The sequence below is a fragment of the Trachinotus anak genome, unplaced genomic scaffold (genome assembly GCF_046630095.1).
Source record: "Trachinotus anak isolate AG129_WGS33_773 ecotype Australia unplaced genomic scaffold, CSIRO_AGI_Tana_v1 ptg000001l, whole genome shotgun sequence".
NCBI classification, from domain to species: domain Eukaryota; kingdom Metazoa; phylum Chordata; class Actinopteri; order Carangiformes; family Carangidae; genus Trachinotus; species Trachinotus anak.
In genome coordinates this window covers 8,950,398-8,976,824 of record NW_027273852.1, presented here as the reverse complement: position 1 = coordinate 8,976,824, position 26,427 = coordinate 8,950,398, and the positions used below count along the sequence as shown (strand labels likewise).

Sequence of the window (26,427 nt, the reverse complement as noted above, 5' to 3'; positions counted from 1 at the left end):
TGTTGCTGTGTATGTTGCTGCATCTCATGTGTGTTACTGTACATGTTGCTGTGTATATTGCTGTGTATGTTGCTGCATCTTATGTATGTTACTGTACATGTTGCTGTGTATGTTGCTGCATCTCATGTGTGTTACTGTACATGTTGCTGTGTATGTTATTGCATCTCGTGTGTTACTGTACATGTTGCTGTGTATGTTGCTGCATCTCATGTGTGTTACTGTACATGTTGCTGTGTATGTTATTGCATCTCATGTGTGTTACTGTACATGTTGCTGTGTATGTTGCTGCATCTCATGTGTGTTACTGTACATGTTGCTGTGTGTTTGTCTGCAGGCTGCACCAGAGCAGCTCACTGTGCCGTGTCCTCGCCTGACCCAAGCCGACAGGAAATGCTGTAACACATCTGCTGACCAGCTTTCTCCGCACTCTGTCCGGAGCACCTCTCCGACCTGCTCCTCAGCTGACACACCTCCCCGCAGACAGAAAAGGACAATACTTGCCTAAATATATTTTCAGTGTCTGTCCTGTCATGCCCGCTGTCGTCCCGATGCCCAGCGCCTGCGCCAGTCCTCTGCAGCTGACGTCACACCCAGCATGGCGGTCAAGGTGACTCCGTCAATATTTCTTTATCACATATTAATTTTAAAGGCAGTAAAGTGGCCGTGAGGGAACCGCTGTCGGATACGGAGGGCAGCTTGTCTGGGCGGATGCGTGGGTTTAAAGCTTCTGTCTAAAACTGCGGCGGAGTCCTCCTTTATTTTAATCCTGCATCTTTCCACAGGCGCATCTCTGCCGGCCTCGTAGACAGCTGTGATTTCTGTCCTCTGTTGCATTTGTAAATCAGTGACATTTGGCTTGGAGCGGTTTTATGTTGTTGTCTGAGGGGGATCGCAGCACGGTTATTTTGCACATGCAGGGTGCTGTACTCAAGTTGTTGTTGCAGTCGTCTGGGATCGATCCTGCTGAGCCGACAGCGTAAAAATCAAAGCTAAAACAGTGACAGCCTGAAGTTCATTTTTATTGATAAACTGATTGACCGTTTGGCAGAGTAGCCTGCTGAAGTGTAGGCATCATCATGATATTCTGACTGTGAGCTTTTTCTTTTTATAGCAAATTCCAACTTGTCTGTTATAGGTGCAAACTACAAAAAGAGCCGACCCCCATGACTTGAAGACTATTTTTCTGAAGGTAAGACTGTCACTCACATGAACCAAACCATCTGCAGCATTAACCTAAATGGCAATATACATACAGATACATACAGTAACTGTATATTACAAGTCCACTAACGTGTTGCAGTCAGCAAGTAGTTTCTGTGTGGTGCCCATTGGGATACATAGTTCAGGAAAGGTCACACAAATGCTTTGACTAATTTTGGATCTGCTTCAACAGAGAATCTCCCCTGCTTTGACTTCATATGTGTGTGTGTGTGTGTGTAGTGTGTCTTTTGATCATCAGCATCAGTAAATATCTCATCATGCTCTGTTCTTAGCGTATGGGTTTGTTTACCCAGGCTTTGTTTGGAGTATAAACTTGTACCTGAAAGTAGGGGCTGTGAGTTGCCAGTCGCCTTATGGTCCCTCCACGTCTCTTGACTCCACCATAAGAGGGCTGCGCAATTTGTGATGCATATTCAGGTGGAAGAGTTAATTACTGGAAGCTCATTCTGACTGCCTGTATAATTTGATTAAGAACTACTTGAGGCCTACTGTGAGGGTGAATGGATACACAATCATGTGATGGCGAAATGTGGCAATAAATTGCTTGGAATTAATATTTTCACTTAAAACATTAATTCAGCAGAGTGCATTGAATTGAAAACACTTGGCCCGAAGGTCTCCTCCCACACTCTTTCTCTGTTTATCTCATGCTCTCTCTATCTGAGCTTGGCTTAGACCCACAAGTGTGGCCTTTCTGTTGCCAGTTCATGTGGCGCTTGTGTTTCCAGAGCTATCTCTGTTCCAACTTGAAATCCAACCAGGCTCTAAAAATGACCTTATGTTTTAGAGCCTGACTGAGATCTCAGGTTTAGCACACTGCTGCATTAGCTGTGCTTGTTTTGCTTAAGTCATGTGGAGTTGCAACACAATACTTGCAAGGTGATGGTTATTGATTTATTCTCACTGTGCCGCTATGCATTTTATCAGTTTAATTTAGGTCTGGGCAATATGACTTTATGTACCGTGACACAACAAAGATTTTCCTGAACTGCTTATGCTGAGGTACCCCTTTAAGATGGGAGCTGTGGTCTGTGCTTGTTTAAGAGCATTGCAAATCAATGAGCAGAACTGATTTCTGGGAATATTGGACTGACAGGATTTTTGCATCAAGTGCCTTGATTTCTCAGGCATATATTTCACTAGATTAGCCAAAAATAAAACACTCTTATCTGATACTGAATCCTTGCACACTGTATCACAATATGTATCTATATTGTGATATAAAATCACATATGGCATGAGAAAAGATTTTATCCATATTGTTCACTTTGATTTTTTGGTAGTGGTGGCCTAAAGGTTAGACAAGTGGGCTTGTGATTGGAAAGTCCCGTTTTGAACACCAGACAGATGTGGGTGTCTAAATGTGGGTGGAGAAATTGAAAGGGCGTCACTTAATCATTCCTGAGGTGTCCTTGAGTAAAAGCTTGACCCCCCAAATGCTTCACTGAAGCCATTCAGTGGCCAAAAGACTGTACTGGTCAGCTTCCAGGTGTGAATGTGTGTAACTGTGACTGTGTGACTGTGGACTGGGTGTTCCTAAAAAAGATGGCTTGTTCTTCCCTGAATAAATAAAGTGTGTACATTGAGGAATATATTATTACAGTGAATGGCACAAGATTCACCATTTACATTGTATGTAATGTTGTGTGTCAGATATTTTGCTTTTTAAGTATGATTGTGTATCTCTTTTATCTGATACTGAGGTGTATATGGTTGTCTTCCCTGCATGAAGTGAAAGGATGACAACCATTTGAAGGAGAATGCTGCTTTTCAATACTTTCTGTCATGATGAGATGCAGCAGCACAGCGTTGTATCCATTTAAAATTCTGTGCAGGGCCAGTGAACTGAGAACCATATGTGCTGGTAGAGAAAAGTGAACGCAAACATGTTATAGCCACGAAGAGACGAAATACCAATTGAGAGAACCACAGTAACACAGACTTGTGGATTTATCGCCTATTGCTTGTTGTTCTCATCTCTCACTGTATTCAGTCACCACATCGTTTTGCACACATTAAATTTCTTTATCTAAATCCACATGTGGATCCACATTTAACGTCCACATTGTTTACAGGTCTGTCTGTGTCTCCTTTGCAGTATGCCAGTGTGGTGGACGATGGAGAGCGTTACATGACCCCTAGGGACTTTGTACAGAGTTACCTGGGTCTGCATGCACAGCCTCAACATAATCCCAAAACTGTGGAGCTGATAGCTGGAGTGGCTGACACCACTAAAGATGGGTGAGTGCTTACAGTGATACTTGGGAAGTTGCTGTGGAAGTCCTCTGTTATGCTGAAATATGTTAATACTTGTAGATTAACAGCTCTTCTTATTTATATACATATTTCCCCAACAAATGTTTTGTAGGTTGTACCTGTTAACCCCAGAATCAGCTCTTGTAACCTATTTGTGGTCTAAAATCACCTCTTTGTCTTAATTTGTCTATTGAAAATGATATTTCCATGCTGTTTACACTTCTGCAGCTTGTCCTGAGAGCAATGTAAATTACAAGTGAAATTGCAGATTATAAGCTGTCAGCGCAATACCACAGTACATGAATGGCAGTTATGACACAAAGACAACAAGCTTGTCAGCATTAACTGACAGACTTACAAAACAATTCTTTATTAGCTGATACATGAGGGTTATGTTGTGTTAAATGTGAGTGTGTACTTGCGCTACGTTGCTACTTCTTCTGTTGATATATTCCTGTATTGAACCAATAAAGTAAATTTGAAATCTTTGAGGGCACCATTAACTTCAATCCATTTAGAACTAGCTACATTTTACAAAGCATACCATGTACTTGTGTTTCACCAGAATGTACCTTCAATTCAACAAAATCCAACAAAGCAGCAATTATCCTTAAGGCCACCTTGATACAAATCTCTTATAACTTGTGTATTATGGGTTTTTTTTCAGGTGCCCCACTTGTTTAATTGTTGATTAAATATTCTGTAGATTCAGTGGGAACAGTGCACCACCAAATAAAATCATGTATTATGTGCCAAAGGAACTGTAAATGATTAATCCCAACAATGTTTGCAGAGTAAATAGCCATCTTTATCAGCCAATTTTACACCTACTCCTGACTGATTTAAAATCTATTGATAAGATAAGAACCTATATATCTGAAGTATCTGATCATAGTTACACATACATTTACCTTTAATTAAAGCGAATAGCAGCAGTTAGACTAATAAATGCCACATAAATAGCTGCGGAATAGTTGAAAAAAAATTCACATCAAGGTCCTAGTTAGATGTTCAAATTCCCTTTTTTTCTGAGCAAATTCTCATTGTTGGTTTAGAAGGTGAATTTCTAAGTTAATTGTTATTATTGATGTGTGATTTATTAATATAAAATGCAATATAATAAACTTTGGAGCTCAACTTTTCAGACAACAGAAAAAATGGAAATTTGAACATCTACAATTTCCATCACCACTGGGCAAACTCTATTTGCTGACGAAGATCAAGTGATATGATTAAAAGCTCCAGAACAGCTGATAAGTGCACCTTTAGGTACATTTCTTTTTGTATGAGCTGCTGTTTTCAAGGGCCAGAGTGAACTTTGAAGCTCATTTTAAAAAATAGATTTAGTGTTACATCACTGTGAGTGTTAGGTATTTTTTTTCTCTGGTCAATTCAGCTGGCAGGATAGATTGTGATGTTATTGCAGCTTTTGTAATTTTGTCAAAGATGCATATGTCCTTTGTTCAGATAGCACTCTTTCTTTCTTGTCCAAACAGACTGATCTCTTTCCAGGAGTTTCTGGCCTTTGAATCAGTTCTATGTGCCCCGGATGCCCTGTTCATAGTTGCCTTTCAGTTGTTTGACAAGACTGGCACAGGGAATATCTCATTTGGTATGTACATAGTGCTTAATGTCAGCACGCTGGTGTGGGGGTGTACTTCCAGCTTAACTAAGAGGAGACTATGCATCACATTATGTATACAGGGTATAGTTCAAACACTAATATTGTTATACCTCTATATCACTAAAGATGTTGACTTCATAGATAATGTAAGGTATTTAAGATGCTTCTTGTTGTAGTTTCAATAGATTAGTAATAGAAATGGATGGAAAGTGCCAAAAACTACTGCAAGAAAGGGGGCTCAAGGTGAGTTTGAGTGTAACACTGAATGTTCAGAGTCACACGATGCTATTGTGACTAAAGCATGTGTTGTCAATAAAAGTAGCAGTAGCCACATTTTTTCCTTTTCTGGCCCTCTGGAGCCCACAAAGTATTACATATGCCAGCAGCTTGTATTTTTAAAGTCTCATCCCAAGGCAGGACAGCAAGCGAGCTGTGTGGAACATCACATTATAACTAGCTCCATCTGACAAGAGGAGAAATGAATCCAGCATGTCATAAATCAAGAGGTGCAGAGTCATACAAAGGAGCTGCTGCTATGCTTTTTCTGTGCAATGGGCCTCCATAAAGGTAACTGAAATTGAGAGCAGCGCTTAAACAGAAAATTTCCTGGATGGACTCAAAATCGTCAAAATGTAAAAGGAAAGGGACTGTCAAACAGCCCATTCAGCAGCACAGTCCAAATGGACTCTTTCCTCTTCTTTAACAAGGTTCTTGACGAATGAAATGAGGATGTGAGATGGACATTACAGTTGCATCTTACATGTTTTTCCCTCTGTCTCTTGTTATTGCTCACTCATGTCTCACTCTTCCAGAGAATGTACGTGACATCTTCAGCCAGACCACAGTTCATCACCACATTCCCTTCAACTGGGACTGTGAGTTCATCAGGCTACACTTCGGCCATGAAAGAAACAAGAATCTCAGCTATACAGAGTTCACCCAGTTTCTGCAGGTATACATTTTGCGTCACAGAAATGCACAAGTCTGGTATTTACAATGAAAGCAACATTTTGACATTTTTGGAAATAAACTTATTGTCAGAAGAGAAGATTGACATCACTCCCATGTTAAATATGAAGCAGCTGGTTAGCATGAAGACTGACTCATAAGAACAGCTAGAGTTTTATCCTGCTTAAGAAAAAATGGAAATGAAGTAAAGTGAACTACATCCTATATATAATCCCCTCAGATGGTGGAGTTGTGGTTGGGTGTTGCATCCTTCCTGTTTCGTAACTTTGGCCGTTCCGGTGGTTTACAGTGGCCCAGTGTGTCACTGAGACACTTTACATTATTGTTTTGCTTTATTCGCATTTGCCTGTTTCTCAATGAGACTTTTTAGCAGCAGTACGGTCATGGAGCAACCTGGTTTGGAGTCGTGGGCTGTGGTCTTAGGCAGAAGCTGGGTGGTCCAAGAGTTAGACAGGCTGTGCTGTGGCTCCACTGCAGTGTGGGATCACTCAGAGCAGTTTGTGGTTTATCATACTTGACTAGGGCTTCCCACCGCTACACCAAAGACCCTTTTGTGTGCAGGATTTAATTTACCTCTATCATTATTATTGTCTTGTTTGTCTGTCATGTCCAACACATTTCATTTCTTTTAACTGAGTATTACTTAAAACACGAAGCATTGTGTGTCTATGTGTAGATTTGATTGTTTTTTCAAACAGTCTTGGCTCTGCCACCTTGTGGTTGTTGCAGTTTTTGGCTGGACTTGAAACTCCAGTGAGTGCAGACAAGGTAGAAGATTTTTAAGCTTGGTAAATATGATGTTTTGTGAGGCAATAAAGTATCATCACAAGTTTTCAACAATATAATCAGCAAACATTGTGAGAATTAATCTTTAGCAACAATCCACTGATTAGGTTATCAGAACCAGTGTAAAGAGGAAGTAACAGCTGAATATTGCATTGACGTTGTTCTGTGATCCTTTGCTTATACACAATGAGTCTTGACAGCAGACACTGACCCAGGGTCAGACTCCCCCTGCATCCCCTTCTGATTGCATGGTTGTCATATTAAATCATCTTCCTGCAGACACACCTGCCGACCGTCTCACCAGCCACTCGGCTCGGCTCTGGGATCAGAATTCTCAGGACATGGTTCCCATTAGTCTCCAGAGAGACAGTGGTGATTAGAAAAGCCAGTGTCTAACACTGTCCCATCTGATGACTTTCACGTCTGTCCAACACTGATATTATTATTCTTTCTTCCTCAAAAGTCCCATTTCACCTCACTTGTAATGCGATGCCCCTCATCACAGGAACACACTCTTTGCTTCGTTCGTCAGCTAACGGTTTGTGTGTGTTTTTTCTGTGTGTTGTGTTGCTGCAGGAGCTGCAGTTGGAGCATGCCCGTCAGGCTTTTGCACAAAAAGACAAGAGCAAAAGTGGCACCATCACTGCCTTGGACTTCAGCGACATCATGGCCACCATCAGGCACCACATGCTGACTCCATTTGTAGAGGAGAATCTGGTTTCAGTGAGTTGTAGAAAAACTCCTACACCAGTTGTAAAAATGTTTAGAAGCACGAAAGATTAGGATTTAGTGGCTACAGTTAGCTTGGGCATCCATGTTAGTAATTTACTTTTCAAAGAACAGCTGTCATTTAGCAGGCTGAGGAAGACTTACTAGAATACAGTAAAATCATCTGAAGTCCTCCTGTACAGACAGAATGACAGATTTTGGATCTTTTTCTAGGCTGCAGGAGGCAGCACCTCCCACATGGTGAGCTTCTCCTACTTCAATGCCTTCAACGCCCTCCTCAACAACATGGAACTGGTCCGCAAGATTTACAGCACCCTCGCCGGCACACACAGAGACATACTTGTTACCAAAGGTACACCTGAGACCCCCTGGAGAGTCTCCTCCTGACATCAATGAAATAGTCATGTGTATATTTCATATGTAGCTGTTTCGATCACATTTTAACTTTCTTGACAGAGTGGTGTGAGTGAACACACAGGGAACATTTACTGTAGCACTAAATTACAAAGGTAAATGCAAATTTCTAATCTGGTAATCAGATCACCCCATACATGTAGATCTGTAACTGATAGTCGCACTGTCAGTCACATCTGCTCCTAATTGTGTTTTCCATTGAGATGCAAGCTGTAGACTCTTCCTTTATTTTATATCCATAGTGATTTCTCCCTGTAAAGCGAAGACTGTGGACAAATAGTATTTGCAAATAATTCTTGTTATCAAACATATCAGATGGATGGGTGTAAAACAAACACTCACATGTCAGCTGTCAGTCACAGAAAAGTATATCATTGTGGTACTTGAGATCAGAGAAGCAGGCTTGTAACTGAAGGCTGCAATCCTTGGACCTGACATGAAGGTCTTTGTGGGTGAAGTGAATATCTTTTCCTTCCTTCAACAACTACCATTCAGTTTCCTTTGAGAAAGACCACCTGATGGTAATGGGGCTTCTCAGCGGAACTGAATATAAAGCACATATGAAAGAGTGACACAGTGTGTACTGCAGGGTGAGGAGGCTAATTACAGAATAGATTCTGTTGTTTTAAATATTTATCTATTATCTCCTTAAATATCCTGTTTAGCAAAAAAAAATCATAAAAACACAAAAACAAGAAAGGAACAGTATTTGCAAATACTATTTAATGCCAGCATACTGTAGAAAATACCAGACGAAGCTAACCTCTCCGTTTTCTGTTTGACTTTGATATTTTTGACCCTACAGTGGCTGAAGTCCTATAGGCATCATTTCATTTCCTCCTCTCTTTGCTGCATTGTAGAGGAGTTTGGTCATGCTGCCAATAAGTTTGGTCAAATCACTCCGATGGAGATTGACATCCTGTACCAGCTCTCTGGTCTCCACTCCCACTCTGGGTAAGATTCTGACTTTGTCTGTTTGAACCTGTGGAGTCCGTCTGTGCATCGGTGAATATGCCAAACACGTTTTATCTTCGGTAACATGATTTCATATCATGTAGAGAGAAGATGAGAGAACCAGTTGATAGTGCTGATGTGGGGCTTCCATACAGTATCCCATTTATATCTTTGAATTATTGATATATTCAGTGATTAACGGGTATACTGTAGAGTTTCAGTGACAAATCTGAAATGAAAAAAGAATTTAAAGTGTAGATGAAAATAGACTGTACTATAGTTTTCTTTCTTTCTTTAATTATTGGTATAAATAGTGAAAATCTATAATAATATTTTGAGATATTGCAACTAAATGTTTGTGAATTTTTTTAGATTCCAGTGTAATTTAATGTGTTTGAGGTTTGTTTAAAGCGTAATACTTTGTTAGATTGATGAGCAGTAAGACTTATGGCTGTGACAGTGCTGAAAAAAGGATGCCATGCATGTGGGGTAAGGACAGTTTAAAAGGTGCTAAACAAAGACAAAAATGAATTTGTAAACAGCGGACTTTTCCGTTGATCTACTCATCCAGGTAGGTTCTGCTGCCGTTCGTCAAATCCAGTAAGTGTAAGTGTAAGTAAGTCTAACCCTAACATTATACAAAACTGTGTTATTTTTTTATTCCACCATGAATGGAAGAAGTATGTTACAGGTCTGTTTATTGGCTGTAAAGATAAAGTTATTGCTTATTCAGTTTAACAACAGTTGCTCCACTGGCTGATTTACAAGACAAACATAAAACATGAAGACAGACTTTATGAAGCGTCAGGCCAGTGGGGAATATTTGTGTCTCAAACACTGAGTAACAAAACACTTTCATTTACTCGTTGGGCCACGGGCACTCATCCAGCTTTGTTTGTCTGTGGTTTATATTATCTTAAATTAAAGTTGCAGTAACTTCAAGTTATATGCCAGTAAAAGGTCTGTGGAAAATCTTACATCACTGGCTGCTGCTCACAGTAGATGCTCTCTGCTTTTTCCTGGCCTAACTCCCTCCCTCCCCCGCTGTCGTGTGTTAAGGCGGCTGAACCATACAGACATCGAGAGGATAGCCCCACTGGAGGAAGGAGCCATGCCATACCACCTAGCAGAGGCCCAGAGACAGGTAGCCTGATTGACTCCTCTAATACACCTCACATTCTCGTACCTTTTATCAAAGCCTTTTCCTCTTCTCCCTTTGCTTCCTTCTCAGAAAGGAGCAGAAAAAGGAGAATGTTCAGCCACTGAATTAGCAGAGTGCCCATGTTTTTCTTCCCTTGTGAAGTACATTACTTAAACTCGCAGATAAAAGTACACCAATTATAGCTATAGAAGAGGAATGGATTGTTGCGTTGCACCTCTCCATGAAAGGCTCTCCCCATTTTATTCAGTATAGCTGCACATACGTATCAGCCGCAATCACACATCTGAGAAGCTAATAAGAGGCTTTTATCAGTGTGAGCCTTGAGGAGTTTTAGGAGCCTTTAGCAAAGTCTGCTAATGGCAGAAGGGGAGTGGGAGTCAAGGTGGATGTGGGAGCACAAAATAGTTCCTGCCTCCACCGGATAACACGGCTCTATCTCAGGCTGTGGTCGGAGCTTTCAGGCCACTCATGCTCCTGGGACTCATGCTCAGAGGTCTGGAATTTGATTCCTGTGGGGTGGGGGGCTGCAATTCTCAGACCTGCCCTTTAGTGGAAGTAGGCTAATTGTTTAAACCCTTTGATCAAGACCTCGATCTTGTTAGCATGCAACCCTCGGTGGAAGCATCTGGGAAGTGGAAAAGAGTGATCTGCTCTACTCCCTTCTCATCTGGTTTGGGAGAAGTTACTCACCGCCTCAACCTGAACACACGCATACTTTAACAGAGTCTCACTCTGGCTGCGCAATATTCATGTAGATTCTTATCTGTACATGGAAAAGGCTAGTGGGGCTAATCCGTTCCCCTGCACCGCAGTGAAAACAAAGGGGCTCCATTTTCAACATCAAACAGCGATACAGAGATCAAGTAGATAAGAGAGAAATTATACTTTGTTGTAAAAATAAAAGAAGACCTTTAACTGTAGCCTCCCACATGTAGCATGTGTGGAGAACCAAGCCACAGGTTCACACAGTCATTTGCTGTATCAGAGCTGGTCTGTCTGTGACATTTAATACTGGCTGATGATGAATCAGACGTTATATTACATGTCCACATTCCGTCGCCTTCCTCCATGAGTGCTCTATAGCATTTTTCTTTCCACAATGTATCTGGTTCACTATAGTTTAATAGCCAGCCGATTCATGGTTAGTGTTCTGATCCCCCCCTGTCTTTCTCCAGATTCATTTGACCACTGGTGTCTTTTTCTCCTATACAGCACACTCACGAAACGTCTCGGCCCATCTGGCTCCAGGCTGCAGAGTCTGCCTACAGGTTTACTCTGGGCTCAATCGCTGGAGGTGAGTGACATGTCTGCTGCAGAGCCCCCGGCCCGCCTGAGGGGTAACCTTAGCCGGCCAGACTGGCGCGCCGAGGCCTCGGGGCCGGCCATTGTGCTGTGGGGAGAGGGGCTGTGATGTGAGGCTCCGGCATTGTACTGCCGTGCCATCGGTGGCTCCAGGCTGTCGTTGGAGTCGGAGCTTTGGAATGACACAAATCTTCCGGAACCGCACTCTCTGGAATCTCTGTCTAATTACACTGGAAGGAACGGATACAAGGAACCCCTGACATAACTGCCCCTCAGACAGGAACACGCTCTGTGTGTGTGTGTGTGTGTGCTCTCCCCTAACACACAGAAACTTATCAGTCCTTGTTCACCAGTTGGCAGTTCAGGCAGGGAGAAGTATAGAAAGAGATGTGTATCACACAAGGCATATGGTGAAACTGCTGTAGGATAATGAGCTGTTTATCACCCTCTGTGCTGAGCGAGCTGTTTGTATGTTTGAGAGAAGAGTCATTACAGCAGCCTTTGATGTCAGACAAGACATGGCAAGTAAAGCTGCGAACAACTGCAGTTTAGTGCAACTTGCTGCAGTGTTGACTTCCCATACAGTTCTCCCACAGTTACCAGACTTCCTACACTGAGCGTAATAGCTGTTTTTTATTAGTTTTCACAAACACAGCTCTGTTTATTTTCCAGTGATCATTTAACAACCTTCCCACAAACATATCTGCTGAATGACACCAAGAAAAGGAATAAGGGTGACGAGACATCAAGAGGACTGTCTATGAGCTTGAAAATCTATTTTAGAGCTGAAATTATGAGATGATTCATATATTGGTCGATCAACAGAATATTAATCAAGTATTTTGATACTTTCATTTTGATGCTTTCAGCTTCTCAAACGTCAGGACACTGCATTTATCTGTCAGTAAACTGAATGTTTTGGGGTTTAAGACTGATTTAACAAGGAACTTGAAGACATCATCTTTAGCTTTGGGAAAGTATAATATACATTTTCACTGTTTTCTATCATTTTATAGAGAAAATGATTAATCTGTTATGAAAACGATTATTTTCAGCCCTAATCCTCAGTTTTAAGTATGTGTCTCGGATAACTGTACAAGCTGATGAATTTGTATTTCCATTATGTATGTACGTGAATATGTTTTGCAGGTGCTCAAATTGTTGGCAAGTCATTGTTTGTAGAAAGACAGAATAAAGATTTCAATCAGTGACAAATATATGTGTGTTTTGTAGCCACTGGTGCCACGGCTGTGTACCCCATCGACTTGGTGAAGACGCGCATGCAGAACCAGCGATCCACAGGCTCATTTGTAGGAGAGCTGATGTACAAGAACAGCTTCGACTGTGCGAAGAAAGTGCTGCGTTACGAGGGCTTCTTTGGATTCTACAGAGGTAATCCTTCGCAGATTTTATAGTACATAAAAGGACCTGAAATCTGTGTGCAGGTCAACATGTGGGCGTCTTGCAAAACAAACCATCTGATGGGAAGGCATCAGGATTTGTCAGTGTGCTAATATCAGCAGCATGGTTTGCTAATTGATACCAGAAACCTTTGCCCTCCCTGTTCAGCAGTGAATAAAGCAACACCCAGGGGTCGCGTTTTCATTATCTCAATACCAGGGAAGGCTCCCCAAGGAAAATGACCAGCAGAATGCATGTTATAGCAGTGTCTGATCTGCTTCTGCCTGGGCGGTGATAGTGGCGCTGAAGGCTTGTGATAATTATACAACACTTCTACCCTCAGGCTGTTCATATGAAGGAAGTCAAGACTGCCATCTACTGCTACCTCCACCACTGCAGCTCTTTGTTGCTCAGATCTGCTTCCCTCTGCCCCCCTTCCTCCTCTCTTGCACATGATAAGAGGGTGATTGACTTAGAGACAGACACGCTCGGCTGTTTTCTGGCTGCATACCAGCAGCAGTCACTCAGCAGCTCCTTCAGAAGTTTATCTAGCCTGATGAAGGACAGATGATGAAACAGTATGGCGGTTATCGCCACCGTAGCACCCAGCCTCCCCCCTCAATCTTGTCCGCGGCCACACAGCTCTCTCTGTTCCTCACCAACAGTGGGATCAAGCCTCAACAATGTTGATCCCATATGTACCAGCAGTGTCATATTTTTGAAGTTTTGTTCAATTTCAATAGGACCTTTGTGTTTTGGTGTATCAGATGTATCAGGCACATCTGTAAATATTTATGGGTTTGTTTTACACACAAGAACCCTGCAGCTTATATTGTTCTAGCTGTCAGTGGATGTATTCATACAGCAAAGATAAAAAATGTGCATTCATTTCAAGCCAGACTTTGTATCTCTCTCTCTCTCTCTGTCAGGTATTCTAATGGTATCTATGAATAATATTTTGCAGGTCTCCTCCCGCAGCTCATTGGCGTTGCCCCGGAGAAAGCTATCAAACTCACGGCAAGTCATTCCACTGTGTAGCTTAGAGTGTTCAAAAAGTTGCTCTGAATGATTCGCCGTGAATGAAAAACATGCATAGAGCATAGAAGAAACGCAGTCTGTGCAATCAAGATGTGACTGCAACCACAAGTTAACATTAATGCCCCTGCTATCAAGACTGAGATTGTGTCTCATCTGCCTTTTTTCTCGATGTCTTCTTCCCTTTTTTTCAGGTGAATGATTTTGTCAGAGACAAGTTCACCACACAAGATGATACCATCCCTTTGGCTGCAGAGATTCTCGCTGGTGGATGTGTAAGCATTGCTTTAGTGATCCTTTAAATTCAGTCTTTAGGTGATGAACTCAAAACCAAGTGAAGGAACAAAAAATGTATATGATGAAAGTAATTAATGGAAGGAAATATGTGAAATTACTTTGTTTCTTTTATTGTGTTACATCGCTCAGTTTGTCACGAGGTGTTTTACTAAAAGACATATTTGCTACAGTTACGGTATTACCAGCCAAAGTAACTACGGCATCTTTGAGTAGAAATCTTTGTGTATAACCAATTTGGTTGTTCACGTATAGCATGGATAAATATTCAAGTTAACCAGTTAGTACAAGAGTAATCAAATTACATGAAAGTATGTTAGATGTAAAGCATATTCCTGCCAACACACACTGTGGTTTGGATGTTTAATATTATGATATAAATGATTTAGTACCTGCAGGGCTGGATATCTGTTTGTCAGCAGTTAAAAACCAATGATGATATACAGTGGTGGAAGTATTCAGATCCAATACTGCAGTATAAAAATACATCATTACAAGTAATCACATGCACCACTGAAAATGTTACTTAAGTAAAAGTACATACTTTCTGTTATTAGCAAAAAAAAAAAAAAAAGTACTTATAATACACACTATAGTTCTGCACATTTTATTATTGGATTATTATCACAGATGGATTCGTAAAGTAGGACTTTACTGTTGTAGCTGGTTGAGGTTTTGTGACTTTATATACTGTCAGGTAGTTTAATCTATAACAATACATCATATTTTATAAACTCATATATTTTGCATGTAAATTCGTAATCTGTAAAGTAACTAGTAAAATATCAAATATATTAATATCCTGCTTCCTTTGAAGTGTTCCTTTTGGATCCATAATTATGGGGAATTCTCAAATTGGTATTTTGAGTAATTATGGTAATTTGTTTAAAATTTTGGTTTCATTTGAATTTCATCTGACTCAATTTATCAACATATGCTTCTCATTTAAAATTTTCAACAATAATAATGATTCATCTATGAAGTGTGTGGGAGAGATTTATTGTTGTAATTTTCATGTCCACTGGCATCACACACGGGTTGCCTGTAATACCAAAGTTAAATTTAGACCCTGAATCCTCAAGATTGGATTGTTTTTTCTGTTTTTTTTTTTTTAATTTTGGCTCATAAGATCTTTTGAGTGCAGCAGTGGATTAAAGATATAATTCTTCTACTCTGCCTTTCCATTGGTTGTGGTGAAACGAAAAAGGCAGGCCGGGGAGCAGAGCCTGCAGGTTGCTCACAGAGGAGCAGGGTCTGCGGGGTCATGACCCCTGTCAGGGTGTAATTGGAGGAAGAGGCCCTGGAGGGTCCTGGATGAAGCGGGGTCTAGCTCAGTGTGATTGAATCTGACAATGCGGTACATATCTGAGGTGTGGTTATAGCACAGGTCTCCACACAGGACAATGAAGATGTTTCCATTACACACTTCTAACTGCTGAGAATATTTCCCATCTATAGCCTCTCTATTTTATTTGTGTGCTTTATATCAACTGGCCCACATCATCATGTTTTTTTATGAAAGTTTAGAGTCTGGTTAATCTGATGGGAATGGCTTGTTAAATTATCGCTCCCATGAGCAGAGCGAACTGAAGAAGATAAAAGAGAGGGGACGAGTGCATCAATCTTCAGAGCAGCGGATATTCCCCGTCCACTTTGAAAATGACTAAATGTGCCAGAGCACTTTGTAGACCTTTGCTCGGATGTTTACAGATAAGACCCCTGCCCTGAATGTCAGCAGCAGCCATCCTGGGGCCTGATTAGATTCGGGGAGGGTGATAAATGTGCCTGAGTCAGAGGGTGCTGTGCCTGCAGGGCATTGCTTGCCAGGACCCCGAGCCGTCCGGGTGAGTCAGCGCTGTCCCCTGGGAATGGGGGTGAATTGGGGAAGTGTGCGGGGCGAGGCAAGGCTGGGCTGCTTACCCTGCCACAGGAGATGCCTCAGGGGAGGCGAGGGGGCAGAGGGCTGGTGCCAGGGTCAGAGCTTCCCAGCCATGAGCCGGGGCTTCTCTTCACCCTACGCCTGCTCTGCTCTAACCCCTGTTGTTCTTCTATCAATGCCTGCTTTTTCCTCCTCCTGTCAAGGCCATTCTCTGCCAGAATCAGATCAGATGGAAAAAAAAATCTTTTCTGCTGAAGTTTATGAAGATAATTTGAAAATTCCTTCTAGGAATAAATGCTTACACATCATTGCCATTTTCAAACTGAGTTCACCCCTCAGATGTTTAACCTCACTTATCACAGAAAATCCACTCAGAAACCTAGATCTCTGCATATAAACCACTCATCAGCTGTTTCTTTTTTCTGGTTGCATCCTGCAGGCTGGAGGTTCCCAGGTGATTTTCACCAATCCTCTGGAGATTGTTAAGATCCGTCTGCAGGTGGCTGGAGAGATCACTACAGGGCCCAGGGTCAGTGCCCTGAATGTTGTGAGAGACCTGGGCTTCTTTGGCCTCTACAAGGTAGGTCAGCACCTCTGCAGCACCATGATGTCTGCAGCATCAGCCTCTGTCATACAAGGGCAGTGAAAGGCGCTCAGATGTTCCTAAGATATAATATCAACAACATGAGGAGTTGTTGTTCACTTTAGTTTATGTAACAAAGTTGGTGGAGGATGATTGTATAACAAACTCGGAGTGATTATAGTGAGGTGCGGACTCACAGACAGACATCAGAAAAGATAATGGAAAGCCACATATAACTATGATGCATTTATTTCAACTTGTAAAGATCAACATTTCAGCAAACAGCCGTCAGGATATAAACAGCAGTCATCTGACAAGAATACAAGCACAAGTCAGAAAGAAACATGACAAAAATCATAGAGAAAACATCTTTCTCTCTACATATAGATTCAGAATTTGCATCTACATAAATATCACTTCAATTCTATATTACAGGCCAAGTAAAGAAGGTGAAATTAATTCTTAATCTTACAAGTAACTGAGTGAAAAAATATCAAGACATAATATCAAAAATGGTTAGGAAAAATTCACAAAATAAAAAAACATTGGGGCATAAACAGACACATAAACATATAGATGGAAAACTATCAAAACATGATAATGCATCCAGTCAGTGTAACCAACAAGATCTCCATGCAAAAAAAATAACTATATCAAATATGTATTTGTTGCTATTGTCCTCTAACTATATATTAAAAAGAAAACTACAGGACACCTCTACATTAAGGGCTGAGATGAGCCATGTTCAGTTTTCAGGCCTTTTCAATATCGGTTAATCTGCCAATTATTGTCTTGATTAATTGTTTGATCTATAAAATAGAGAAAAATTTAAAAAACTAAATTTCCTAAATCCCTCAAAAGATTTTCTTTCATTTTTTCCAAACAGCAGCCCAAAGCCTAGGGATTCAATTTACTTTCACGTTAGGTAGACAGCTGCAATTAGGGTGGAACAAAAGAATTTCAAGAGAATTTGAAAAATGAATTAAGCAATGAATTATTAAGAAATTGTAACAATTTAGTGCTAGCAGCAATACAACGATTTAACAGTACTCAAGTAAAAGTACTCCATGCATAATGATACCATAAAAAAATTATAAAAATGTTGTCAGCATAAGGTACTTAAGTACTATAAGTAAAAATGCTGAAGTATGCAGAAGAGTATCATACACTATTTTATTAATTATTATCAAAGGTGCATTAGCATTAACTTAACTATACTGTTGGCTAGTTTAATTTATAACAGTACAATTTTTTGATGTAAAACTGATCATGATGCAAATTTATTTTATATAAAACTTAAAGCTGTCATATAGACTTAGTATAGTGGAGTAAAAAACAATATTTCCCTTTCGAATGCAGTGAAACAGAAGAGTAAAGTAACATAAATGAAAAAACTTCAGCAAAATACAATACCTGACTAAATGTACGTTACTTTCCACTACTGTATATTAACATGATTTTATTTTTTTCCCTCTGTATTTGAACAAACTGTTGTATGTGCACATAGACATAATGGAGATCCGCATCAGAAATGTGGACATCAAACCGTGGTTTTGCTGACTGTTTGCAATTTTCCAAAACAGTGTTCAACATGCAAAAGGAACTGTGGCCAACAACCAACAGCAAATTAGTGAGGGATTATGCTTTGCTACTGCTCCTTTCCAGATCCTTGTGGGTTTACTTACAGCTCGAGTCATGTGTTCATACTCCATATTTTAATGAGTAGCAGACAGTGTGTGGCTTGTTAAAAAAAAAAAAAAAATAGCTGACTTCCTCTTGGTAGAAGCAGCCAGCACACTGGGGTTCATGGTGGTTCTGTGTGTGTGTGTGTGTGTGAGAGAGAGAGAGAGAGAGAGAGATGGATTTCTCTCTGGAGGCTGCAGCTTTGCCTGGGGCTCTTTGGCTCCATCGTCATCACTAAAGCCTCCCTGTAGGTTGAACAAGACAACTCCCAGGCCTCTACCTATTTAGAAGCCCTGGTATGTTGTATATACATATATATTTTTAATGATCTTTTCTTTTTCTGTCAGGGAGCCAAGGCTTGCTTCCTGCGTGACATCCCCTTCTCTGCCATCTACTTCCCTGTTTATGCACACACTAAGGAGAAGCTGGCAGATGAGGATGGAAGGCTGGGGGCGCTGCAGCTGCTCACTGCTGGAGCTATTGCAGGTAAGAAACATCTGGAACACTCAGGGTCTCTGGACATCCAAACAACAACATGTTGTGTTTTTATTGAGCCTGATCTGTTACATTATCTGCTCCAGCAAATACATTTTGATGTCCTCGCAGTTTGTTGTTTCCCCATCCACTAAACCTCACAATAGCCTGCCCGTATATACTGTATATTGCTTCTGTCATATCACACTATACAGCTCTGCATGGCCTGCATGATGGGATGGGATGTCAGAATGTGACACCATATGTGCATAGTAAAAGTGCTTCATTATATCTGTTGTGAAATGTCTCCTAAGGTGTACCAGCAGCTTCGCTAGTGACCCCTGCTGATGTCATCAAGACCAGGCTCCAGGTGGCGGCCCGAGCAGGCCAGACAACATACAATGGAGTCATCGACTGCTTCAGGAAGATCCTCAAGGAGGAAGGTTTCAGGGCATTTTGGAAGGGAGCAGGAGGTAAATGCACACACACTCACAGTCCTGCGAGTGGTTTCATGACTGGGAAATGAAGCTCGCTGTGGTGGCTGTAATTGCCTAGAAGCCACTAGAGAAATATTAAATCCGTCATTGTAATTTTCAAACCATCTTCCATTAGCTCGCGTCTTCAGATCCTCACCGCAGTTCGGTGTAACCCTGGTGACCTATGAACTGCTGCAAAGATGGTTCTATGTTGACTTTGGAGGACAGTAAGTGCTTTAACCCCGTTTTCAACAAAAATGAACCTCTCATTAATACCATGAAGTGGGTCTAGCCTTAATCTTACTCTCTCCTCAGCCGTCCTGCTGGCTCCGAGCCCACTCCCAAACCCACAATCAAGGACCTTCCTTCTGTGACTGCAGACCACGTGGGCGGCTACCGTCTGGCTGCTGCAACCTTTGCCGGTGTGGAGAGAAAGTTTGGTCTTCACTTGCCCAAGTTCAAGCCTTCTGGAGAGATGACAATCAAACCAGCGGAGTCTAAATCAGAGCCACAGGCCTCATAAAAAATCAGTTGTCATGACTTTGAGGGCTGCATGCTCCAGTCATTGTTTCCTCCATAATGGTTTTATTGAACCACATTTCAATTCAGTGCATTTGAGAGGTTGTCTTAGTTTGAATGCTGCATGAGTATGGCTTTATTGTTTTTTCTTTGCATAGCTTGCACAATTTTATTGTACATATTGTACTTCTCCACAGAGGGACATTATGGCATTACGAAAAGATTGTTACTGGCTGTTTTTCTGGCGTGCAACAGCTTTGGTGTGCATGTGTCAGTTACATTTCAGAGACATGAGGATGTACAGATGTTTTCAAAAGTGTTTATTTTGAAATCATGACCAGGGACTTGGGAAATAATTTAAATGTATTTATTGTATTTTATTGAAATAAATCATTCAAACTGTTTGTGTCTACTGTGTGAAAAGTACATTCTCGCTTTTGACACAGAGCTTTGAGATTCTTCAGGAAACAAACCATCTCTGTTCAGATCCTATCAACATACATGACAGATCTTGAAATCACTGAGCAGTTACAGCATAGAGGATATTCCAACCATCTCATGTCTAACCAGCTGCACTGATTAAGTGGAAACTGGTGTACTATAGGACAATATAGAAGTAGAAAGACATTTGGATTTTGGACAGTATTATACAAACAAGTGAATATTTATGTCGTCAAGTCTAAAGGAGGAGAGATGACAACATGGGCTACAGCTGTGAGATGTTTACATTCCTGGATGTTTAAAGATGTGATTGCTTCAGTTCAACTTTGGTGGAAATGAAGAACAGCCTTGAGTCTTTCTTGTGAATATGTGGAGTGGAGCACATACAGTATTTGGCTTGAGATACTTAACTCAAATTTAAGGCTCATGTTAACATGCTAGACAGGTAAGGATTTTTACAGTCAAAATTAAAATTAAACTTTAAGGCATCTGGTTGCAGAAAGGACTGTTTTGTGTTAGTGAACATGGCTTCATGTTAGTGTCTGAGGTTGATAGCCCTGCTGCTTGTGTTTTTCCAAGGAAGACTGGTGACGGTCCAGCTAACTGAGAAGGCAGAGTTGTCCAAATAAGAAAGTATATGAAATCAACAGATGTCCATTTCCCTCCAATCGAAACGGGGCTGATATTAACCAGCATGCCACTGGTCCCTTAAACGTTGTGTCCACGGTGACTAGATCAGGCAGACAGGCGCTGAGCTGCCAGCTCTTCGGCATCATCCCTGTTCTCATTGATCTCTGCCAGTGTGCGGACAAAACGGGTCCACTCGTCGTTTCGTGGAACCGCAATTTGCTGTGGGGCACAACAGAGGCATGAAAAACACAGTCTTCTGGAGTGCCACAACATCACAAGTAAAGTCTATATTCATAATTTTAGTTTGGTAAAAAAAAAATCTTATTAAGAAGAACTGCCCATAGTTGTGCAATTAATCACTAAAGTAGAAATTATAGCAGGTAAGGGGGAATCACATCTGACAACAACACACCTGAGTGACAGAACAGAAGAATCACAAATTGAGTGGTAAAAAGCCAAGTCATGTCTACTCACCTCTCCAACATCATACACAAGAACTCGTCCATCAGAGTCTCCCACAGCGATTTCTCTGCCAGAATGAGCCCATCTGACCCTGTTGAGGGCTGAGTTACCCTCTACTGTAATGCTGGCAGTGGGGACCTAAAACAATAACACGGAAGAATAACAATCAGAGGAGTGGGAACATGCTCTGCTACCTTAAGTGCATCATCTGTAATTAAGATTTGAGTGTGGCTCTCACTAGACACATAAAATTCTTGTTTCCTTTTAAGGGGTCGCAGAATACGTGCATGCTTTTAGTAGACTATGGTACCTCAGTGTCATTGTTGAGGTTCCACAGGTCCAGATGTCCAACTCCATCCACACAAGCAAACAGAGCAGGGTGAGTCGGAGACCACATGACATCATACACGTAGTCCGAGTTATCTTCAAATGAGTACAGGGGCTTATTGTTCTGCAGAAATGTTTGAGGGGGAGAGATTAGAAAAAACATTATTTGAATCATTATACTTTAAAACGAGTTTTTGCTGTATAGGTGCCTATACATGTATCGATTCATACAGAAAATTAATACAAAATTTGACAAAGTTTTCAGGTTGCAGTATTTTTAACCACCAGTCTTTTCATCCCTGTCAAGCTTCTTTAATTTCAACCACATTAGTCAAGAGGCTCTAAGGTTGGTCAGTTAATCGTCCACCACTTTTATCCAAAATATTTCTTCAAAAATATTCAATGGATTGGCACAAAATTCATGTTGCACACTGGACATAATGTAAATGTGTTAAATATTTAGCTTCATGGCTAAATACATGCAAAACTAATGATATTCCCATTCGTGGTCGTGTTAGGCATTGCTAACTAAGATAATAAACAGCTTTAACACTGCTGAACATTAGCATCTTATCAGTGGCTGTGGTCCACAGTAGAAAGGGTGTGTAAACCTGCTTAAATGGAGTTCAGACAGTGTGAGGCAGTATGAGCTTGAATCCCCATTAGCTAATCAAAAAGCAGCAGGTAATGTGGCTCAAGCTGCAGCAACAATTCTTGTGCGTTTGATCTGATCTTTGGCTAACTCAATTCCTATATGTGCCATTATCCCTAATTGCGTCTTCAGTTCTCTCTTACTTCTCTCTCCGGTTTAAGCTGCAGAGAAATGATGGCTTGGCGGTCAGTGCTCTTTCATCTGTTCATCTGTTAGTAAAGTAGTAGTAGTACCGCCTTGGAGTTTTTTCTTCGACCACTAATGTCATGTACTGTCCATACAACCAAGGCACAATTACCACTAACACTCAAGTATACTTACTTTGAAACCAGCATTTTTTTTAACTACTGCTAAGGATAAAAACAAACTTCGAACCTCAACTTGCTGCTTGAGAATTACAGTCTCATAGAGTTGCTAACATTGCTTAGCCTTGTAAAATTAGAGACACTACTTTTGGGTAAACAGGATTTAGTACAGTGACTCTTCTGGTTGTCACGACATCTCACAAAATATGTAAACATTAAAACATTATTGCTGTGAACTTTTCCTTCACACAAAGGCGTCTTTTCAACCAGACAAAAAAACAGCTGAGGTTTTCTCAGACTGTCACTCAGATCTAAGCGTGCCCTAGATCTTGCTCATACCTTGGTGCTCCACAGCTTGACAGTCCAGTCGAAGGAGGAGGTAACAAAAAGGTGGGAGAAGTCCAGGGGCCCTGCAGCTGTGTGGCAGTTGATCCCAGTGATGGGCCCGTGGTGGCCCTCAAACATCTCACTAATGCCAGCTTTGCTGTAGAGCACACAGATAAAGGTGGGGAGGGGGGAGGGGGGGGGGGGTTTAAGTGCAAATGTTCTGACAAATTACACTGAGCACAACGAGTATCATTTTTAAAAGCAGCAGATATGAAGTAATGACCTTCATGTGTAATGATGTTTGAATATGTGTTTATGTACATGGCATTAAGGAAACACACAGTGAAAATTCAAATGATTAACAGTTTGTTCTCGTGCTTTTTAATCATCTGGGCATTACATTAAGCATGAAAGAAAGCAACAGGCACAGACGGACCTCTGCTGGATGTTTTCACGTTAATCATTTACTTATATCATGTGATTACCAGCAGGGTGGCAAAAGAGCCTGCAACCCCTCAACCACATGTTGCAGAGCTGTTACCAACTGAGGCTCTGATAATTAACGAAGAGAAGTAAATACTCAGCATGAGTGATGCTTATGCATTATTAACTGCGAAGAGAGTATCATACCATTGTAAATGAGGTGGAAAATTATTCCCCCAATTACAGAGGTGATTCTGCTGTGCGAAACCTAGCAGCTATCCCCTCTCTGTGGTCTCTGGGCATACTGCAGGACATTTAGTGTGGAGCTAACACGCTCCTCAGTGGCAGCTCTGATTTAAGCCACATTTCTGTACTGAGGACTATCCACTGTGAGAGGAGCCCCAGTCTCTTAAATGAGAACATTGTGGGATGAACTGCAGTTTTAATTCTCCCTGGGACGACCAACTGTAAACAAACTCTCTCACCCAGCGACACATACTCGGAAGAAAAAAAAAAAAAAATAGGACAGGGAAAAAATGATTTGTTTCCCCTGCATGTGTGCCCTGTTTATGTTGAACGACCTTTACAAACACAACTGACAAGTGGAAAAGAAAAACAGGATGACTGGGCAGGAGTGAAACCTCAAACAGCAGGAGATCAAGTGTTGGATTTGCGTTGCACGGGGAAGTGAGTGGGCTATATTTATTTGACACATGGTCCTAGGTGGGCCTAACAAGCCGCCTTAGTTTCCTGGCGGTCTTCGAGAGGGACACTGGGGACCGAGGTTGCTTATGAACGCACCTTCCATGACGACACGACATGTAGACAGAGCCGTCCTCGCTGCCCACCACGAAATTGTTGACATCACCGAGAGGGAAAGACATGGAGGTGACAGCTACAGCTTTGGACTGCTTGAACACCAGCTCCATGCTGTCCTGTGGTGGGGACGGAACATGGAACAACATCCATAACAAGCTCCCTGCTCAGGCTTTATGTTAACACACACTCTGCCAAGCACAACCTATAAAAATCACTTGACAGTTTATTAATGCATAATCTAAATTCAACTAGCACTTTATAAAAAATTGACATCTGACATCAAGGTCTTGGCAGCACGGATGAAATGACACAGCTAGCAAAGTTAATTTCCTTGAAAGTGAAAAATGAGTTGTAAAAGAAGTAAGGGTAAAACTGGGGGAAAATACCAAACTGGAATGTTAAAACGAAGGAGTCCAGCCAAAATGTTTGACATTTAGCATGAACAGGAAGGACAGGAAGTGTGTGAAATGTGAAACTGAAGAGACAGAAAGTACACAAAATGTAAAAACTAAACTTCACTCTATAAAACGTGATGAATAATTAACATAGCAATTAATCTTTACGGTTAAATCTTTAATCCTAAGTCGTTTATGTCATTCAGACATAATCCTCTAACCAACTATGAATAAAAACAACTAGTATATATGTTACCTGTGGCTGTGAAAGCATGTCCAGACTCCAGGAGCACATCTTTCCATCAGTGGAGATGCTAATCAAGTTGTGGGCGTTCTGGGTGCCAACCACATTCACACAGTAAACTGGATGCTGTGACGAGAAGGAGGGGGAAATTTTAGTCTTCTGCTGCATTCAAATAAAGTATGATTCCAATCTGTCAGTTGTTTACTGTACCGTATGTGCTGCTGCAGACAGGGGTGTCCTCTGCACCGGGGTCCTTTTGTTGCTCCTGTTATCCCACAGTACAATCTGCCCTGAATATGTGCCCCCCACCACAACATTAGGGTGGAACTTGGCAAACGCAGCCGACATAACAGCAGACTGTGGAGAAAAAAGTGGAGAGAGGGACAGGCAATATTTAGTTTCTCTGGTAACGAAAAAGTTTGAAGGGAAGTCATGTGCCATCACGTCACATCCAATCACACATATGCACCCATGTCCGTGTAATACATGTCCATCTTCAAGGACAAGGCTCCCGGAACAATAACCCACAATCTGTGTGACAGAGCTGGTCAGTATGCCTGGCAGTATCTCTCAATCTCTAAAATTCTTTTGACATTATACAAAGTTAATCGTGATATGTATTTTCTGTAAAAACACATAATAATTATGTCATGGCCGCTTGCTCAAGATTTTTGCCTCTTAAAAGGAAGTTTTTTCCTCGCCACTGTCGCCAAGTGCTTGCTCTTGGTGGGAATTGTTGGGCCTCTGTAAATAATACTATAAAGAGAAGGTCTACACCTCCTCCGTTTGAAAAGTGCCTTGAGATAACTTCTGTTGTGAATTGGTGCTATACAAATAAATTGAATTGACTCTTACATGGCCACTGTTCTGGTGAAGAGGGAGCTGAGCTGTGAGGCAAAGCTTTCCGTTTACCAGTCGATCTATATTCTTACCCTCACCTATGGTCATGAGCTCTGGGTAGTGGCTGAAAGAATGAGACTGTGGATGCAAGAGGCTGAAATGAGTTTCCTCTGGAGGCCAGTTGAGCTAAGCCTTAGAGATAGGGTTAGAAGCTCTGACTTCTAGCTCGAACTAGAGCCGTTGCTCCTTCACGTGGGAAGGAGCCAGCTGAGGTGGTTTGGGCATCTGATTAGGAAGCCTCCTGGGCATCTCAGGGAAAGACCCAGAACACACTGGAGAGATTATACAGCTCATCTGGTCCGGGAACACCACAGGATCCCCCGGGAGGAGCTGGAAAACTTGCTGGGGAGAGGGAAGTCTGGGCTGCCTGCTGCCGCTGCGACCCAACCCCGAGTATGCAGTAGAAAATGGATGGACGGATGGATGGATAGTCATTTTGGAGTGTTTTAAAGACACCACTTCCAAATTTCTCAGTTCAAAGGCAGTGTTGCAAAGCCCAGTCACATGGTCTAAATGTGAACGTTTTATCATTTTCAAATAGTCAGTGAAAAACGTTCACTTTTGAACCTATTTTGAGCGCATTTTCACTTTAGCTGGTTTTTTAATGTCTTTTCAGCGGTATAATGCTCACTGTGTAGTTGTTCTTCAGTTTACAATTTTGAAAACTATTATGAATATGAAATATAGTAAATTAAACTCCTCAAAAATAGTTAATTCGTTTTAAGACCCGATCCTCCTTAA

The 26,427-nt window shown here is 41.4% G+C and overlaps 2 protein-coding genes across 3 annotated transcripts in view; one reads left to right on the top strand and one right to left on the bottom strand.

Annotated features, from left to right (window-relative positions):
- The first annotated feature begins 479 nt into the window (after positions 1 to 479).
- LOC139618520 (electrogenic aspartate/glutamate antiporter SLC25A12, mitochondrial-like) lies at positions 480 to 20,163 on the top strand. The gene is made up of 18 exons (XM_071474501.1): positions 480 to 607; positions 1,136 to 1,189; positions 3,320 to 3,462; positions 4,974 to 5,089; positions 5,914 to 6,053; positions 7,433 to 7,579; positions 7,799 to 7,937; positions 8,860 to 8,953; positions 10,013 to 10,097; positions 11,328 to 11,409; positions 12,651 to 12,809; positions 13,783 to 13,835; positions 14,048 to 14,128; positions 16,466 to 16,606; positions 18,640 to 18,778; positions 19,081 to 19,239; positions 19,379 to 19,469; positions 19,558 to 20,163. Exons 1-18 carry the CDS (start codon positions 596 to 598, stop codon positions 19,763 to 19,765), a joined length of 2,043 nt encoding a protein of 680 aa, XP_071330602.1. The 5' UTR covers positions 480 to 595; the 3' UTR covers positions 19,766 to 20,163.
- dync1i2a (dynein, cytoplasmic 1, intermediate chain 2a) overlaps positions 20,114 to 26,427 on the bottom strand; it is a 22,071-nt gene continuing 15,757 nt past the window's right edge. For both annotated transcript variants that reach the window (XM_071474515.1, XM_071474524.1), the window contains 7 exons: positions 24,997 to 25,143; positions 24,799 to 24,912; positions 24,130 to 24,263; positions 22,918 to 23,062; positions 21,605 to 21,745; positions 21,307 to 21,432; positions 20,114 to 21,051 (listed from right to left, as the gene is read on the bottom strand). In XM_071474515.1, the coding sequence (XP_071330616.1) occupies positions 20,938 to 21,051; positions 21,307 to 21,432; positions 21,605 to 21,745; positions 22,918 to 23,062; positions 24,130 to 24,263; positions 24,799 to 24,912; positions 24,997 to 25,143 (921 nt within the window). In that variant the 3' untranslated portion in view covers positions 20,114 to 20,937. The remainder of the gene's footprint in view (positions 21,052 to 21,306; positions 21,433 to 21,604; positions 21,746 to 22,917; positions 23,063 to 24,129; positions 24,264 to 24,798; positions 24,913 to 24,996; positions 25,144 to 26,427) is intronic.

Excerpts from the sequence above, each read along its gene's own strand:
- LOC139618520 (XM_071474501.1), top strand. Across the intron at positions 8,954-10,012 it reads GGTCTCCACTCCCACTCTGG|GCGGCTGAACCATACAGACA; the intron begins GTAAGATTCTGA and ends TCGTGTGTTAAG. Across the intron at positions 19,470-19,557 it reads TATGTTGACTTTGGAGGACA|CCGTCCTGCTGGCTCCGAGC; the intron begins GTAAGTGCTTTA and ends CTCTCTCCTCAG.